Source organism: Typopeltis vanoorti, chromosome 8 (genome assembly GCF_054136105.1).
Source record: "Typopeltis vanoorti isolate ZY-2024b chromosome 8, IOZ_Tvanoo_1.0, whole genome shotgun sequence".
Taxonomy (NCBI): domain Eukaryota; kingdom Metazoa; phylum Arthropoda; class Arachnida; order Uropygi; family Thelyphonidae; genus Typopeltis; species Typopeltis vanoorti.
This window is the reverse complement of record NC_143556.1, coordinates 88,988,142-89,007,906: the sequence shown is the minus strand read 5'-3', so window position 1 is coordinate 89,007,906 and position 19,765 is coordinate 88,988,142. Positions and strand designations below refer to the sequence as shown.

Here is a 19,765-nt window from a genome sequence, read left to right as displayed (position 1 = left end):
TCTTTCCACCCGCTCGGGACTAACCCAGACCCGAGACTCAAATTAAACAAAATGGTCAAGGGTACTGACAATTCTTTAGCTGCTTCTCGTACAACACGAGCTGGTATACCATCCAATCCCACAGATGTATTGACATTGAGGTTATGCAATAGACTACTCACCTCCACTTCATTAACCACAATTCCCATATAATCTACTGGTTTATTCGTTTCTGCAATGTCACCACCTGGATGATATACTTTTGCAAAGTGCTCACTCAGTAACTCAACTATCTCAACTGATTCAGTTACCTGTTTATGTAAATAGTATTCCAAGGATGTGATTAAAATAACAGTACTGAAGAATAATTCTTATAGATAGGCTTTATACGGGAATAGTGATGAATAAAGTGGAGGTGACTAGTCTATTACAGAACCTTAATGTGAACACATCTGTGGATTTGGATGGTATACCGGCACGGGTCTTGCGTGAAGCGGCTAAAGAATTATCAGTGCCCTTGACCATGTTGTTTAATCTGAGTCTCAGGTCTGGCTTAGTCCCGAAGGTGTGGAAAGAGGGGAAAATAGTTTCACTGCATAAAGGAGGATCCAAGACTACGGCTGCAAATTACCGACTGATCAGCATATCAGGAGTCGTTGTCAAGGTCTTAGAGAAAGTAGTCAAGGGAAAAATACAGGAATGGATTGATGAAAACGAGATACTGTACAGAGGACAGCATGGCTTTGTGAAGGGTAGATCATGCTTCAGTAACTTGCTCAAGTTTTATAACAAGGTGACGGCTGAACTGGATAAGGGAAATGGGTTTACAGTGATACTGCTGGACCTGGCAAAGGCGTTTGACAGGATACCACATGGAATACTAATCCGTAAACTACAACATACGGGAATGGATATAGGGTTGGTGAGGTGGATAGGTGGTTGGTTGATGGAGAGATATCAAAGAGTAGTTTATTCAGGAGTAGAGTCCAAAAGACGGCCTGTAACTAGTGGGGTGCAGCAGGGTTCTGTTCTTGGACCACTGCTGTTTAATCTGTTCATTAACGATATAGGGAAGGATCTAAGTGGAACAATTCATTTGTTCGCTGATGATGCAAAGTTAGGTAGGGCAATAGTGAATGCAGAAGATGTCAAAGTCTTGCAGGATGACTTAGATAGATTGGAGTTCTGGGCTAAGGAGAATGGATGTCAATTTAATGTGACAAAATGTAAGGTTATGCATTTTGGGGTGAAAAGATTAGCAGCAGTATACCACATTGGTGGAACTGTACTCCAAGAGATTGATGAGGCCAGGGACTTGGGAGTGTTGGTGGATAGGGAGATGAAGTTTAGGGGGCACACTGCAAAAGTAGCTAAATCAGCTCATCAACTCACTTGGTTGTTGAAAAATACCTTGACGAGCAGAGTCAAGCAAGTTATTGTACCTCTGTACCGAGCCTTGATAAGACCTCATCTCGACTACTGTGCCCAGATTTGGTCACCTCGGTTCCTTCTTGATGGGGAGGAGGTGGAGAGGATCCAGAGGCGAGTGACTAAGATGATAACAGGTCTATGGAATGAACCATATGAGAACAGGTTGAAGATTTGTGGGTTGCAGAAACTAGTTGATAGGCAGAGGAGGGGAGATATGATTGAGACATTCAAATTGCTAAAGGGATTCTATAGGATTAATTCAGAGGATATTTTTGAGATCAGGTCTGGTGGTGGGAGAACTAGGGGACACCTATGGAAGCTTGGCAAGAGTGTGGTTAGCAGGGGTGTTAGAGCTGGGCTCTTTACTTTTAGAGTGGTAAATGAGTGGAATAAGCTGCCAGAGTCTATTGTGGGTGCTATGACGGTGAACGAGTTCAAGACAAGGTATGATAGATACTGTGAGAATGTAATCGCATAGTTGTGTGGACATGATGTTTAGGGCCTCCCTTGATGAGTCTAAGGACTCCTGGAGTCGCCCGAAATAATAATAATAATAATAATAAAATAATAATAGTTGTATGTTCCCATGAAGATAGCAATGTGATATTGCCAAAATATAGGAGGTATTTATTAAAGTTTCTTTTAATTAATATTCCAGTATACATTGTAAATTCCTTAAATAATTTAATAGTCAAGTACTGAAGAATACTTGACTATTAAATTAAAACTGCCCTCCAAGTCTTTTTTTTTTTTTTTATCAAAATCACGTGTTTTTAAGTTCTTATTTCATGTAGACAGACACACAAAATTTTGCATTTGCAAAATAAACACCACCTAAAAGGTGGAAATGGGTTAAAAATAACCTATGAAAGGCAACAATTATTAGAAAAGTTCAGCTACACAGATGTAAGAGAGTGTTCAATAATTACTAATACTATCATAGAATCTCTTTTAATAATGAGATTTAAATAACAAACCAATCATACCTATTGAAAAAATTCTTTCTTTCTCCAGGAATAAATTTCCTAATATCCAATTCTTTTACACTATTAGATATTAAAAGTCCATCAGATGCTGCTACAGCTACAGAGTAAGCTTGTTCTAGTTTATTCTGCTTCTTATAGAATGACAATAATTTTTCTATACTGTCAGTAGCAACTAGAAGGGGTACTGCCTGGGGATTATTATCCTCCATTAGAACTTCTGCCCACCTATAGCAAAATATACCATTTGAATATATTCATTTATTTTTGTCGGTGATTAAAAAGCAAATCTCTATTACAAGGATGTTGTTATTATAAATTCTAAAGAAAAAAAAATAATTTCAGAATGCTATTTAAAAACTTTTCAGAAATGAATATTTAATTCTTTATTCAATAAAAATTTGGATTTATTTTCTAAAGCTTTGCATACTGACTAACCTTATAGCTAGATTTCTCCAGTATTCCAAGGATACACCAGGGGCCACTCCAAGTGCTTCTTGCCACTACACAAAATAATGAAAGATAAATTTCTAACTTTTAGTGAAGATCTGCATGTTGATGATTACGACAACTTGAAAAATAATTCCATTAAACCAATAAAGAGTTTTTATTTTCTTTAATGCTTTCTTCTTGTGAACAGTTTGTTTTATTATTCTGTAAATTCAGAGTTTACTATGAATATTAAAAATTAAATTTTTTTTTTTTCTAATTTATACTGCCAACAGTTGAGAAATCATACCAATAAAACAAGAATCTTTAAGTTTTATGGAGCTTGAAAAGGCATACATTAAGTATCAAAGGAAAGGTGGTTTCAAAACTCACATGGTAAATGTTAAGTATTTTTTTTTATATGAATCTTATCCACTACAAGTGATTTTAAATATGTATCTTAGTACAGCTCATGGACTACATGTTAGATAAATCAGAAAACTGTAATTTTTAAATTTGCCTCAAGGCCTTCATAAAGATCTATGTCTGTAGTGGGATTCAAACCCACAACTTGCTATTGGTTGGAAAGTGGAAATACTATCTACTTGGCCAACCAGGCAAGTAAATATATAGCTTCTAATTCAAATTGTAAGCGGCAGTTAAAACTGAAAGATGCACAGGAATTTGGATTTAGATATGAAGTCTTAAGGTAGGGTAATATTTGGTCTTAAATCTCTATTATTCAGATCAAATATTAAACCTAATATCAAGATAACATTGATATTGATAAATAATGTTTTTGTGGTTATGTTAAGGTTCTTGAGAGTTCAATTATAAAGACTACATAATTCTAAGGAAAAAAAACTTTATTAGTTTTACACTACTAGTTTGCTACTAGTTTTGTATCTTTTCTACACTTCTTCAGTATATTTTTAGATATAAGTTAAATGAATTCTTGTAGCTTTGACATAGCAAGTCTCATCATTCAACTTATATTTAAAAAATTCCTGAAGATGTGTATAAAAAGGAACATGAAACTGATGGAAAAGTATACAACTAATAAAGTTTTTTATCTTAGAATTATGTGATATTTTTTACCAGAATTCTCAAGAATTAAATGATATTAACAGATAATTAAAAGACTTGTATGAGGAGAAGGAGTCTATATAGCTCATTCCATTTTTTTGATGCAAAAGACTGAGTTCAAATCAATGCAAAAGACTGAGGATGCGAAAAACCTTTATCAGGCTTTTCGGCAAGGTGAGTTAGCTAGTCTCATACAGAGGAGGAGGCAGAGTTTTTAGTCGTGGAAATTGAGGTTTTTCATCACACAAAACAGGCAAACTGGTCAGAAGAACACACAAAATCAACAGGCTCCTAGTGCTCATCCTCTAAGAGAATTAATTAGGTTTCAAACAAGCCAAGTTACTTGGCCAAGAGAGGCCATTCATCCTAATGTGAAAAATGGAAAATGGGAAAACCCAAATAACTTTTATAGAGTAAGAGAGAAATCACCCAAAACTAACAGTATACAAAACAGAATCAACACCAATTCAAGCATAAGACTAATCCTGGGGAAGGGGGGGGGTTCACCTCAGACAACAAAATCTATTACATCACTCCTTAAAAATCATTCACAGTGTGCATGTTCACCACCCTAACAGGCAATACATTCCATGATCTGATTTCCAGCCTCCATGCAAAAAAAAAAAAAAAAAAATCACTTCTTAGCTTCTTACTCACAATCTCCTTCTGCAACTTCCAGGGATGGCCTCCTTGTCCTGGTTCCTTCCTCTTGTTCTACTACATGAAAAATCTCTCGGTGTCAATCCTGTAATTACCTATAAACAGTTTAAATTTCTCAATAATGTCATCTCTTTGTCTTTAACCCACCAGAATCTGCGCTCAGGCTATCCACATAAGACATTATATGGCCCTGATATCATATTTGTTATCTGCCTCTGTCCTCTTTCCAAGGATACTTCATCCCCTTCAAATCCTGGTAATCAGATTTGAACACAGTAATCTAGATGTGATCTAATCAGGGCTTTATACCAGCGGTTCCTAAACTGTGGGTTGGTGGCCTTCCTATGGTTGCTAAAAAGATTCTGAGAGTCACAGCAAACATTGATAAATGCGAGTAAATTAAATATTTATTATAGAACTACCGAAATTATTATAGACTACAACCCTTCATTCTATATTTGTTTAGTTTATTGCAGAAATAAATTTATCAAACACCAATGATTGCATGACACTAGATTACAAAAATCCTAATTCAATCAGGACTGTCAGGGATTGTAATAATTTTGTCTTATGAAAAAGGGGTCAAGGATAAAAAAAAGTTTTAAGAACCTGTGCTTTATACAAATGGAATTACCATGCTTTTATCTCTGCTGGTCAAAATCCATCTAGTATTGCAGAAATCCTCTGATTGCCTTCGCTACTTTTGAAATATGTCCCTTAAATTTCTAATTTTTATTGACTATCACTACAAGATCTCTTGTTTCCTCTACCATGGTTCCACCAACAGAGTACATAACTTCCCATCAGTGCATTCTGAATTTCAAGACCTTACATTTAGTTCCATTAAACTGACACCCCATTCATTTGCCAACCTGTTCAACTTATTTACATTCTCCTGAAGAGAAACTGCATGGGCACTATTACTAAAAATCCTTCCAAGTTTCGCATCATCAGCAGACAATTTCTGCAATCCAGTGATAATATCACAGACATAACTGCAGAGGTCCTGATACTGGGGCTTGTGGAACCCCACGTGTGACCGTCCTTTTTCTTCATACCATGCACAACTCTCTAATCTCTATCAGACAGCCAATTTCCAATTCAAAATAAGTTGATTAAACAATGGCAGTTATAGATGTGGAGAGTGTTTTATGGAAAATTGGGAGAGCTAACTGACTAGCATTAATGATAGAATTTCATTGATGCAATGATGAGTTTCTTTCCAACAGATGTGTCGGAAAGAAATAACTCATCATTGTTATTCTCATCATTCTGAACTACAAAGCAGGAAATTATGACAAACTGAGAAGTATACTCAGTTCAATGCAATGGTATCGGTTGCTGATATTGCATCATTTAAAAAATACTTAAAGGATGCAATATCAGAATGTGTTCCAAGAGTTCAAAGAATAAATAGGGTAGGAGTCAAATGAATGTGTAATCTTATTAATTAGATTCATGAGGAAAGGATGATGTGGAAGAAATACTGTGTGCATACAGATGATGTCCATTATTAAAATTACAAGTAGCAGGCTGGAAAGCTAAGCTAAGTCTGAGTATAAAAAGAAAGAATGAACATGAAAGAATACCTCTACTAAATGCAGATAGCATGAGGGTGATAGATGCAGAAGTGGTTGTTTAACTAATGAATGCCCATTTTGTTAAAAGCTATCAACCTGATGTATGCAACACTGAGTTCACTGCTACCTCTTTACTGGATGAAGAAACTCAGGTGTATGAAGAGGAGGTATTAGAGCTGTTGCAAAAACTAAATAAGAATTCAGCGATAAGGACTGATCGGATATCAGCATGGGGTGCTAAGAGAGTGTTCAGCTGAACTGGCTATTCCTTTGACCAGGCTATATAATTTGAGTTTCAGAACAGGGAAGATTCTGCAGGAGTGGAAAGAATGTATGGTAATCTTGTTACACAAGGGTGGTGCAAAGACCAATGTATCCAACTATTGACCAATTAGTATCTCAGAAGTGGTGGTGGTGGTGAAGATTTTGGGAAATTTGGTTAGGGCTCACATTCAGAAATGGGTTAACAGCGAATCTCTACTTTGCAATGAGCAACATAGGTTTATTAAGGGAAGTCATATTTTAGCAACTTGCTTGCCATTCAACCAGACAACAGGAATGGATACACCATGATATTTTTGGATTTTGCTAAGGCTTTTGACAGAATACAGCATGGAAGATTGTTGCATAATTGGAGAATATGGGTTTAGATTATAAAATATTAGCATGTATAAGAGGATGACTGATTGACAGATATCAAAAACTGGTATATGGGGGGGGGGATGTGAATCTACAAGGTTTAAGGTAAACCAATGGTATACACAAGGATCAGTCTTGGTCCACTGTTATTCAATCTGTACATGAATGACATTGGGAAGGATTTGACAGGCGACATACAACTATTTGCTGATGATGCAAAGATAGGTAGGATAATCAGGAATGTTGCTGATATTCTATGCAGTACTTGCAAAATGAATTGAATAGGCTGGAATTGTAGGCATGTCAAAATGGATATCAGTTCAACATCAGTAAATGTCAAGTCATGTACTTTGGCAAGAATTAGATATTCAACGTCTTATTATATTGTTAGAATTATGTTCGAAGAAACTGATCATGCTAGTGAGATTGGAGTGTTAGTAGATAGCAAAGTAAAGTTCAGGGCCATGTAGCAAAGATTGCAAATACAATTAATGATAATTGCAATGCTGAAACAAACTTTTATGTGTAACAATAAGGACATGTCATTTTGACTCTTTACAAGGCCATGATAAGACCTCCTTTAGACTATTGTGTGCAGGTTTGGTCTCCTGGTTTCCATTGTGATTCTGATATAGTGGAGAGAGCAAAGGAGAGAAAATGAATGGAAAATGAATAGACATGCAGGAGTATCAAAGAGACGAAAACTTATGTGGAATTATAAAGCAGGTGATTATAATAGTCTTAGATGTCAACTTTGGGAAGTTTCATGGAGGGAGGAATTGGAAGGCCGGGATATCATTAGTGCGTGAGGAATTGTGAAAGAATATTTGTTAGCAGCAATGGTAAGTTGTATACCACGAGTGAAGAAGAGGACACAATTTGGAGTAAAGTGAATGACAAACAATGTTAAACAGGAACTGCATGTTAAAAAAAGGCTATGGAAGAGATATTAAGGAGACAGGTGAAGAGCAGATGCATGAAGAATATAAGGCACAGGCCAGAAGAGTGACTAGTGTGGTAAGGAAAGCGAAACTGGAATATGAGAGGAGATTGGCCCTAAGATCCAAAGAAAATCCTAGGGAATTTTTTAGTTATGTGGCCAGTAGGAGGAGAAATGACTGTGGAAGAATGATATTGTGGGATAAAAATGGGAATAGAGTGACTGATGCAGAGGACATAGTGGAATTGTTCAATGAACACTTTATTGGAGTATTTCATCATAGAGGAGTCAGTTTTAATGCTAGAGGGATAGGGCTGGTTTGAGGTTTAGAGGTACAGGAGGAGAGTGTGTTTCAGATAATGAGAACTCGGGGTGTCAATAAAGCTTTTGGACTGGATGGTATTTCACCACGAGTTTTGAGAGAATGTGCTAGGGAACTGACAGTGCCTTTAACCTGGCTTTTCAATGAAAGTCTGGCTGTGGGAAAGGTGCCCAGGAAATGGAAGGAAGGTAAGATAGTGCCATTGCATAAGGGTGGTAACAGACTGGAAGTGTCTAATTATAGGCCAGTATGTGTGTCATCAGTAGTTGTTAAGATCTTGGAGAAAGTAGTGAGGGACCGTATACAACATTGGGCAGATGAGGGTAATGTTATCTGTGAGAGTCAACATGGATTTGTGAAAGGGCGCTCTTGTTTTAGCAATATGCTAGCCTTTTATAATAAAGTTACAAGAACATTAGATGAGGGAAAGGCATATACTGCAATTTTCTTAGACTTAGCAAAGGCATTTGACAGGGTGCCACATGATCAGCTGATATTTAAGTTGCAGCACATGGGTCTGGATGTCAGATTGGTCAACTGGATTCAGGATTGGCTGTCTGATAGGTATCAGAGAGTTGTGTATGGTGGAGCAGTTTCAAGGAGGCAGAGGGTTACAAGTGGGGTCCCACAGGGCTCAGTACTAGGACCTATATTGTTTAATCTTTATATCAATGACATTGCCAGTGGATTGCAAGGGGATATTCAGTTGTTTGCGAATGATGCGAAGCTGGGAAGGATTATTAATAACAGTGCAGATGTGGTAGCCCTGCAAGAGGATTTGAATAAGCTAGATAGATGGGCAAATGAATGGGGGTCAGTTTAATGCAGCAAAATGTAAGGTCTTGAGGTTTGAGAAACATCGATGGGATGCAGCATACTCTATGGGAGGAGTTATGCTAGAGGAAGTAGAGGAGAAAAGAGATCTGGGGTTGATGGTTGATAGAAACCTGAAGTTTAGGGGACATTATTGCAAAGGTGATGAAGGTAACATGGAGGATTGCTGCTATTATGAGAAGGGCACTGACCTGCAGAGATAAAAGGGTTATCATTCCGTTGTATAAGTCTCTGATCAGACCACACTTGGATTATTGTTGATAGAAGAAGGAGAGGTGATATGATTGAGACTTTTAAACTGTTGAGAGGTGGTTACAGGGTTGACACTGGGGAGCTCTTTCGCTTGGTTGAACAGCAGGAAGGAGTGATGACAAGAGGCCATCTCTGGAAGTTACGAAAGGAAACTGTGAGCAAGAGGGTGAGGAGTGGTTTCTTTGCGTGCAGGGTGGTTGAACAGTGGAATGCATTGCCTGATGGAGTGGTGAGAGTGAGAATGGTCAATGATTTTAAGGAGTGGTATGATAGACTTTGTGTTTCTTAGGGGGGGGGGGATCTCCCCTCGATGAGTCTTGACAGACTTTATGTTCTTAGGAAGGACCTCCCATGATGAGTCTTTCAACTCCATGGAGGCCTGAATAATAATAATAATAATATCAGGATTGTGGAATACTGATTATGAAGACAGAATGAGAATTTGTAGACTGCAGACACTAGCAGACAGGAGAAAGAGGAGTGATATGATTGAGACTTACAAATTTCTGAAAGTGTCATATAGTATTTCAGTTGATGGAATTTTTCATTTTATGGAGGGTGGGGAATGGACAAGAGGCATGCTTGGAAGCTGAGAATGAATGCCGCTAAGAAGGGACTGAGGGCTAGATTTTTCTCTTGCACAGCGTTGCATGATTGGAATGGATTGGCATTGGATGTTGTGTGTGCAAGCAGTGTGAATGAATTCAAGAACAAAGGAATCAGGGACTAGATGAGTCCTGATTCCCTGGAGGTCTCTCTTAATAATAATAATAATAATAATTAATATTATTATTAATATTCCAAAATGTATAACTACAGGTGCATATCTCATTTGATACCATTGATCATTTATTTTGTATCTGTCATTTATCATCCCTTGGTCAATTTTTGTTTCTCAGGAATGTCAAATAAAAAGTGACAAAGACAAATGGATACAGAATGCATATATTTTCTTTTGTTGTAAAGTGTATACAGAAAATATATATACCAAAATAAAATATCTCAATGCAATTAGAACTACTCTAGAACACTAAGCTAATCAAACTGAAGATATAACAAATAGCAAAATAATATGAAATAAAACTATTGGATTATTGCAGATGACACAATTATATTGTAAATTATGCAATGCTGAAATCAGCTAGAAGAAAATTTTGAATAGAAAAAGTAACAGCTTTGGTTGCTGAAATTGTTATAGAACATTCTACACCAAATGTCACAAGGAATTCGGATATAATGCAAATGTCACTATACTATAATAATTAATAGTAACTTCACTGGGTAGTTCATATGAACTACCCAGTGCAGTTAATGATTTTGAATTTGAATAAAGCTTTTGCTAAGAAGCAACAAAAAAAAAATTAGGATTTTTTTAAAAATAAATTTTGCAAACTTTAAAAACAAAATGCATACAGGAATCAGTGTTCATTTTTCAAACTGGTATAAATCACCCTTAAAATATTAAAATTTATTAACATATTGTATAAAATATTAAGTCACTGATATTACTTTAATCCTATATTATATTGGTCGATTGGTAGAACCTCTGCTACTAATGGCTCACCAAAATGTTAAGCAAGTTTGAGCACGGTTAGTAGTTGGAAGGGTTCAATCGTTCGATGCTGATGCTGTTGGCACACTCTCCCTCGATGAGTCTTTGGACTCCCTGGAGGTGTCACATAATAATAATAATAATAATAATAACAATATTGGAAAAAAAGTTATGTGGCCCAACAAGTCACGGTACACCTTGTTCTGTATTGATGGTAGGCAGAGAATTTGGCGAAAGCCTCATGAACAGTGAACCCAGCTTGCCTTATAAACACAACTCAAGGTTCTGGAGGTGATGTCATGGTGTGGGGCATGTTCTGTTGATAAGAAATTCAGTTGGTAAGAAATTCAATTTCTAATTCAGTAGCTGGTATGTGTTTACAAAATAGTACTATTCACTATCTACCCACAACACCATGTACTGCCTGCCCATAGTATTTTTTTTGTCTGTAAACTGAATAATTTTTGAAAAAGGCCAAATAAAAATTCCTCTCTTGGAATAAAATGACAAGAATCAAACTCAGGTCTTTTCCAATCAGAGGTTGCAATGTCCCATTGTTCTTCCAATTACAGAGGGATTATCTTTCATCATCTTATATCAAAGCAGATGTAACTATCTGCAAGTGTTTGGCCTTTGAATAGGTTTCTCATTTTATGTTTTCTTTTTTTATGTGAATTTTACCCATTGAAAAGTCAGGGATCTACAATGAATTAGTACTATGAGGGGACTAAGAGTTAACTAATGTGAGAGATCCTTTCTCTAGAGACAAATCACGTTACTTTTCAAGCTACTTAATGCCTCTAGTAAGCAGAGTGATGGTCTAACATCAGAAAATAAAAACTGTTTTACCATCTAAGTAACTGCACAGTTCAAAACACAGCTTGTTGGCTGGAGAGAAAATACCCTATCCACTCAATCAATGGGATGGTGGATACATTTTTGGTAGTCCTCAAGTTTTCTTTCCTTCAGTTTTCCAATAACGTATGTTGAGAGCAGGTAGTTTTATCTGAATTAGCAGGTAGTTCAATCTTTTTATCTGACAGTGATCACATTTTTTTTTCCTCCTGAATTTTCTGTATTTTTTTTTCTTTAGTTCAACTGTTTTTGTTTTGATTCTTCTCTTGCACCACATATTGAAATTTGTCTCTGTCATGTTTGATTACTGGCAGTTTCTGAAGTAGTGAGACTATTCTCTGTATAAGAGTTTATGTTCTCTTTGTTAAGGATTTTTCATAGTTATAATAGCACCTTTTTAGCACAATTGGAAAAACAATGGTATGTTGCACCCTTCAATTGGAAAAGGCTTAAGTTCGATTCTCATTGTGATGAGAGGAATCTTTATATGTTTTTTTGTTTTTTTTTCAATTGAAGGTGAGTTAGCCAATCTCATACGGAGGTAGTAGGGTTCTTTCTCCCAGAAACTTGGATTTTTCATCCCGCATACAGACAAATCAGCCTTGAGAAAACACACAATTTACAGACAAAAAATACTAGTGGCAGTGGCGGACAGTAGATGGTATTGGTGTAGATTATGAGAGTAGTTGCAATTCACTGTATAGTTGGTAGATTAAGTGGTGGAGATGGGGAGCTGTAGAGTAGGTGGCTCCTTCAATGAGTCTTTGGACACCTTGGAGGTGTCACATAATAAATCAGAAAAAAAAAAATCAGCTAACGCCTTTTTATTCCCGTATACGGGAGTAGGCGAGGCCATTTAGCCCTATCTAACTTTTGGAGACTGAGTGGGCAGTTCAATCTCCACTGGTACCAATCAGCGATAGATGGCCCAATACTATCACTAATTAAGCAGTACGCAGTGAAGAGAGACAGCTCAAATGTGCCGCCATCTCGTGGTCCCTAACCCTAACACAATATATTTAATGTCTGAAATAATGTGGGTTCTACGGTCGATTTTCTTGAGTTTACAGGACGAAAAACCCGAATTTCAGGGAGGAAAAACCTGCTTGCCCGTGCCAGAGATCGACTAACTCGGGAACCGGTCGAAAAAAGGCTTAGAAAAATTTCCTCTAGTTGCCGACTAGACTCGAAACCAAGTCTTCCTTCGTGCGGCCAAGCATGGTGGTGTGCAAACGCCACATCCACTGAGCTACACAGGCTCATAATAATAATAATAATAATAATAATAATAATAATAGTGAGTAAGGTCTCTTTAGATAGGTATGTTGCTTTACTTATGGCCATTCTCAATATACAGTAATCCAACATAATTTTGTATTCATTACATAATTAATCAACATAATTACAAAACCTTAATGTGAATACATCTGTGGGATTGGATGGTATACCAGCTCGTGTCATACGTGAAGCGGCTAAAGAATTGTCAGTGCCCTTGACCATTTTGTTTAATTCGAGTCTCGGGTCTGGGTTAATCCAAAGGGGATGGAAAGAGAGGAAAATAGTTCCACTGCATAAAGGAGGTTCCAAGACGGCAGTTGCAAATTACCAACCAATCAGCATATCAGGAGTCGTTGTCAAGGACTTGCAGAAAGTAGTCAAGAGGAAAATACAGGAATGGATAGATAAAAATAGAACACAGTATGGGGGACAGCATGGTTTTGTGAAGGGTAGATCATGCCTCAGTAACTTTCTCACGTTTTATAACACAGTGACGGCTGAACTGGATAAGGGTAATGGGTTTACAGTGATTCTGCTGGACCTTGCTAAGGCCTTTGACAGGATACCACATGGAATTCTTATCAGTAAACTGCAGCATATGGGGATGGATATAGGGTTGGTGTGATGGATAGGAGGGTGGTTGAGGGAGAGATATCAAAGAGTGGTTTATTCAGGAGTGGAGTCCAAAAGATGGCCTGTGACTAGTGGGGTGCAGCAGGGTTCTGTTCTTGGACCACTGCTGTTTAATTTGGTCATTAACGATATAGGGAAGGATCTAAGAGGAACAGTTCATTTGTTCGCTGATGATGCAAAGTTGGTTAGGGCAATAGTGAATGCAAACGTTGTCAAAATCTTGCATGACAACTTGGATAGATTGGAGTTCTGGGCTAAGGAGAATGGATGTCAATTTAATGTGACAAAATGTAAGGTTATGCATTTAGGGATGAAAAGATTAGCAGCAGTATATCACATTGGTGGAACTGTATTCCAGGAGATTGACGAAGCCAGGGATTTGGGAGCGTTGGGGGGATAGGAAGTTGAAGTTTAGGGGGCACATCGCAAAAGTGGCTAAATCAGCTCATCAAAATAACTTGGTTGCTGAAAAATACTTTGACAAACAGAGACAAGCAAGTTATTGTTCCTCTGTATCGAGCTTTGATAAGACCTCATCTCAACTATTGTGCCCAGATTTGGTCACCTAGGTTTCTTCTTGATGGGGAGGAGGTGGAGAGGATCCAGAGGCAAGTGACCAAGATGATAGCAGGTCTATGGAATGAACCTTATGAGAACAGGTTGAAGATTTGTGGGTTGCAGAAATTGGTTGATAAGCAGAAAAGGGGAGATATGATTGAGACATTCAAATTGCTGAAGGGTTTCTATAGGATTAATTCAGAGGATATTTTTGAGATCAGAACTGGTGGTGGGAGAACTAGGGGACATCTTATGGAAGCTGGGCAAGAGTGTGGTTAGCAAGGGTGTTAGAGCTGGGTTCTTTACTTTTGGAGTGATAAATGAGTGGAATAAGCTGCCAGAGTCTGTTGTGGGTGCTATGACAGTGAACGAGTTCAATTCAAGGTATGATAGATACTGTGAGAATTTCGAATAGTTGTGTGGACATGACGTTTATGGCCTCCCTCGATGAGTCTAAGGACTCCTTGGAGTTGCCCGTAATAATAATAATAATAATAATTAGAGGGCATATTTGGAAGGTACATAAAGAATACCTCATAATAAGGAAATAAAGAAAATAGAGTTTTTGAATATGATGAGGGGAAGGAGTGGAATGTACTGTCAGAGAGTCAGGAATGTGATGACACTGAAAGAATTAAAGGCAAGATATGACAGTCTGTGTGTAGTATGTAGAGCAGATGTAACATGTAGACTCCTATAACTAGTCATGCAATTCCATGGAGGACTGAAAATAATACTGAAATTCTCAATGATTTCTGAATCTATAAATCAAGTAATTAATTTTGTCAATTGCATATCAACTATATATAACTTTTTATTTATTATAAAACTTGTTACAGCATATACAGCAATTTTAAACAATAAATTTTGACTGCATTCAGATGCAAAACTAAATGCAGTCATAATGAAAATAACCCACATTATTATATAATAATCATATATGAACGTTTAGTAACTCTCAATAAGATCAGCTATGGGATGACTTTCTTTTTGAGTTTAATGCATCAGCTTCATTGAATTAATCAATATTAAAATTAATGAAATCATGTACATACTGCTTACCTCACCTAATTCTATTTTAAGTTCACAGTATTGTTTCAAGTTTCCTATTGCAAGATAACAGTCAGCAGCAGAGTGCAAACACTCTTCTCTACTTGGTGCACCAAGTCCACCTCCACCAAATCGAGTCATTTTTACTAATTCCTTTTCCTGAGCTTCTGACTACAAAAATCACAATACAACATATGAATTATAAATGAACATGAATTTTGCCCATACACGGTACTGATATGCTGAAGGTCTTGAACCTTTCATGTGTGGATCAGTTATAAAAAATAAATAAATAAAAATAAAATAGAAAATGTGATTTTTGAAAATATTTATTATTCTTATTATTGTCATGATTATTGTTACAGAACGCCTCCGAGGACTTAACATGGGAGAGCTCTTTTTAAAATGTTTAAATTTTAAATTCTAGGTGATGAAATTATGATGAAATTAAGCTTCTCTCTCGAGAGAAGCTTAATTTCATCATAATTTCACCACCTAGAATATTTCATCTCAGCTCATCTTCCTTTTACCCTCTTTTACCTTGCGGTGTTGAAGGATTATTAAATATCGGACCTCAAACCGTTCACAGGATAAGGTGGTCAGCCCTACGCCCCGGTGCATCCTATGTCCTGTAGTGTTGAGTTCTCAAGGCCGGTTTGCCTGCTTTGCGGGATGAAAAACCCCAGGATAAACTGGAGAAAAAACTCTACTGTCCACGCCCAAGACCAGCTAACTTGGCTATGGCTGAGGAAGATCTTTCAGCTCCACATGTCACTGATGGGAATCAAACCTAGGATACTCCTTCCCCAGGCATATGCTTGTGAAGCGCACAGCCACTAGGCTAACCACAGGGACAGAATATTTCATTAAATAGCTTTTTTCTTAAGTATTTATCCACATAGTGTAGTACTATGAATGACAGGTTATGTAGTGTATTAGCTGGCAGTAGATGATATAGTGCTGATGGTGAATTGTGTAGTTTGCAGATCTTGTATGGTGTGGTGCCCTCCCATTTAATAATAACATAAATCACATACTGCTGTGAATACAATTTTGTCCAAAACCTAAGGACGAACACTATTTCTGAAGATTACAACACAAATTCAGATGAATCAGCTTGTGAAAATTTGTATAACTGACAATATTGTGTATAAAGCAGGTATACATTCAAATTTTTGAATCATTCACAAAGGGGACATGTGGTAACACCCCACAGGATAAAAGGCAAAAGGCTGTGATAAGCAAATTGTGTTTGAAGGAAGCTCTTTTCGTGAAGGAACAATGTTGCAAACTTGGATGTCTTGTAATGTTTCAAAGACATCATCTAGATGATTTCAAGTGGGGAAGAATTATTGAAGAAGGCTGCAAAATCACTAATATTGCCAGAGAGTTTGGAATCTCACATAAAGTTGTATCCAGGCTCTGGGCAGCATTTGAAACCAATGGAATGTGTTCCAAACATTTGCTAATAGGTCACCCTCACTCTACCATGGAGCATGAAGACAGATTTTTGGATATAACAGCAAAATGTAATCGCACCACTGCAAGTCAGCTTGCAAGTTGGCTCCATTCAAGAACAGATACATGAATATCTCAACAAAACTGTGACAAGTAGGCCTATTTTCCCAAAGTCTGCATTTTATCCACAGATTATTGTAGAGCATGTTTTCAGTGGTGTTGTATCTATAAAAACTGGACAAGACACCGATGGGCTAATGTACTCGGTACAGATTGAGAGTCATTTTATTCTTTACTCTGATTCTAGACAACACTTGATCTGGCATGAAAGTGGCTTACCATGTTCTTGAAAGGGATAGATATGGCAGTGATAGGTCATGGGGTGGGGAGGCATTTTGCTTAATGGACGCACTGAGCCACAAGTGCTGCAAAAGGGACTATGACTAGTGAACGATATTGCAACAAAGTTTTTCAACATCGTGTTTAATTGTTTTGTGGTGTTGTATGTGAAGAATTCGTTTTTATGAATGGCAATGCCACAACAAATCATACATGAGCAGTGAAGATACTTCTGCAGGCCAAGGCTATTAATTGAATCGAGTGACCAGTCCCAGATCTCAACCCCATAGAACACATTTGGAATGCAATAGGGAGATGCACTGCTGCTTGAAATTCCCTCCAGAAAACAAACAATGACTTATTCTTGCTCTGAAGGAGGAGTGGGCTGGTTTGCCTCAAGAACTCCTGAATCACTTGGTGCTAAGCATGGTACGACATTGTGAGAACTGAATCGCGATTCGGGGTGGACATTTCAGTGTGGAATTCAGTACATTAATTCCTTAACTACATCCTTAGGAAATTTGTAACTTTTGCAAAAAAACACACAATGTAATATGTACAAAATTTATAACACATTTTTTGTGTAGCATAATTTATTAGTATGCTGGCAATAAATTTATATATTAATGACCAATGTCAATGTGATAATCACAGCAATATTTCATGTGCTACAATAGATATAAACATAAAAAAATAGATTTGGAAAAATTGATAGTCTTTTTTTCCACAATGGAAAAATTGATATGCAATTTTTCCATTGTGGAAAAATTGCATATATATGGCAATAAATTTATGTCCACATTTGGCAGTGGTCATGAAATTTTTTTCATATACACGTAAAAATGTAGTTCATCATTAGTAACTACTTTTAAACCCTCATTCCTCTCTCTTATTAATAATATTATTATTATTATATGAACATGTCCATGGAGACTGAAGAGTCATTGGAAGGTCCATACTTGGCTATATTCACACAATGCTTATCTTACACTCATTCAATGACGAAGCAATCATGAACATTTTTGACAACACACTCATTTACCGTGCTCCAAAAATCTAGTTCTCACTCTCTTCTTAACTACACTCTTGCCAACTTCCAAGAGGTAACCTTACATTTTATTCCCACTTGTCATATATCAAAATATTCCTTCCACATTTATACTCTAAGTTTGGGAGAATGAAGTAAAGAAATATTTATCTTTAAGACTATCTGATATACTTCATGAAATATACTTTATTTATTTATAATTTGATAAAGGGGTACTTAGTAATAATGAAAATTTAAGGGGTATGCAGATATCCGAAGTTTGAGAAACACTGGTTTAAGGTGATGCACTCTGGGAAGAGATCACAATGTTATAACTGATGGAAATGAACTGCAGGAAACTGATGAAGCTAGAGATTTTGGTGTGAATGTGGACAGGGAGTTGAAGTTCAGAGGACCCTATTGCAAGAGTGGCCAAAACACATCAGATTAAGTGGTTGTTGAGGAACATACTGACAAGCAGAGATAGGGAGGTCATTATTATCTTTTATAAGGCTTTAATAAGACCACATCTGGCCTACTGTATACAGATCTAGTTATATGAATTCAATGAGAATGAAGACATGGTGAAGAGAATCCAGAGGTGAGTGATGAAGATTGTGACAGGTCTATGGAATGTTCCCTACGAGAATAGACTCTGTGGATTCACAAACTTACTGATAGGCAAAAAAAGAGTGGACATGATGGAAGCATGTAAGTTATTAAAGGGATTTTACAGAATTAACATTGAATGCTTTTTTCAGTGCATGGCAGGAATTAAGAGAACAAGGGATATCCCTGGAAATTGTATAAGAGCATGGTAAGGGTGTTAGGGGTAGGTTTTTTGCTTGGAGAGACATGAATAGGTTGCCAGAGATGGTTGTGAATGTTTTGTCAGGAAATGAGTGCAAGGAGAGGTGTGATAGGTGTTGTGTGAATATAGAGTTTCCATGATATTTTCTGATTCCTGAAAGATACCTGTATAATAACAATAATATATACAACATGCACATAATCTATATAAAGCAATAAATATTAATGCTCTCTAAAAATTTAAACATGGAAATATAACATATATAAGGCAATAAATATTAATGCTTCATAAAATAAAAACAGAAATAACACTTGATGAAGCTGATAAAATCTCGTCGAGTACATAGGGCTCAGGCCTCAGACAGATAATGATTATGACTAAAATGGTGAATGCATTCATTAACGAAATGAAGGCAGTCTATTAAAATGTAAATTATGGTTAATCTGGTACCACACAACTTACACATAGGCATGTCATCATCCCTCAACAGGAAGGAGCACATAAGATATCTATATCATGTATAAAGCCGAGTAAGAACAACTTCCTCTTTATTGTCCCTATGTAGACTAGACTGCCACAATTTAATTTGATAGAGCCTGTTGTTGATTTCTCTATTCCATGATGACTACCATTGGGATAAAAGCTTCTGTCTTATGGTCTACCTGTAATCGGTGTATAGGAACAGGGACAGGCAGATTGTGAAAACTTGAGCTGACCTAGCTGCAGTACTTGCAGCCTCATTTTCCATAATCATAATGTGGCTTGGGATCTAACTGAAGCACATGTCCAAATGTAGCTTCTATAACTGAAGAGATCATGTGGAATGAGAGTGCTGGATGTTTCTGCAGTTCTTGAATTCTTACTGCTTGTAGGGAGCTCTGTGAATCTCTTTTTAAATGCACCTTTGGTAGTGTTGCAATCTCATATAGTTTAAAGCAAACTATATAACAGCTTAGTAGTGAAGATGTTACACTCTAGGGATCTGAGCAATAACACTTGTCTGGGAAGACAGCACAAGATCTCAATAGAGCCTCTGATTTTTAACTATCTGTGTAGACAGGCACCACAT

At 36.9% G+C, this 19,765-nt stretch overlaps 1 protein-coding gene across 1 annotated transcript in view; it reads right to left on the bottom strand.

Moving 5' to 3' along the window:
- LOC150104181 (WD repeat-containing protein 17-like) overlaps positions 1 to 19,765 on the bottom strand; it is a 243,105-nt gene that overhangs the window by 25,585 nt on the left and 197,755 nt on the right. Inside the window, exons 15-17 of the mRNA XM_090396419.1 lie at positions 15,074 to 15,232; positions 2,832 to 2,896; positions 2,397 to 2,621 (exon numbers count right to left, since the gene is read on the bottom strand). Of these exons, the coding sequence (XP_090252545.1) occupies positions 2,397 to 2,621; positions 2,832 to 2,896; positions 15,074 to 15,232 (449 nt within the window). The remainder of the gene's footprint in view (positions 1 to 2,396; positions 2,622 to 2,831; positions 2,897 to 15,073; positions 15,233 to 19,765) is intronic.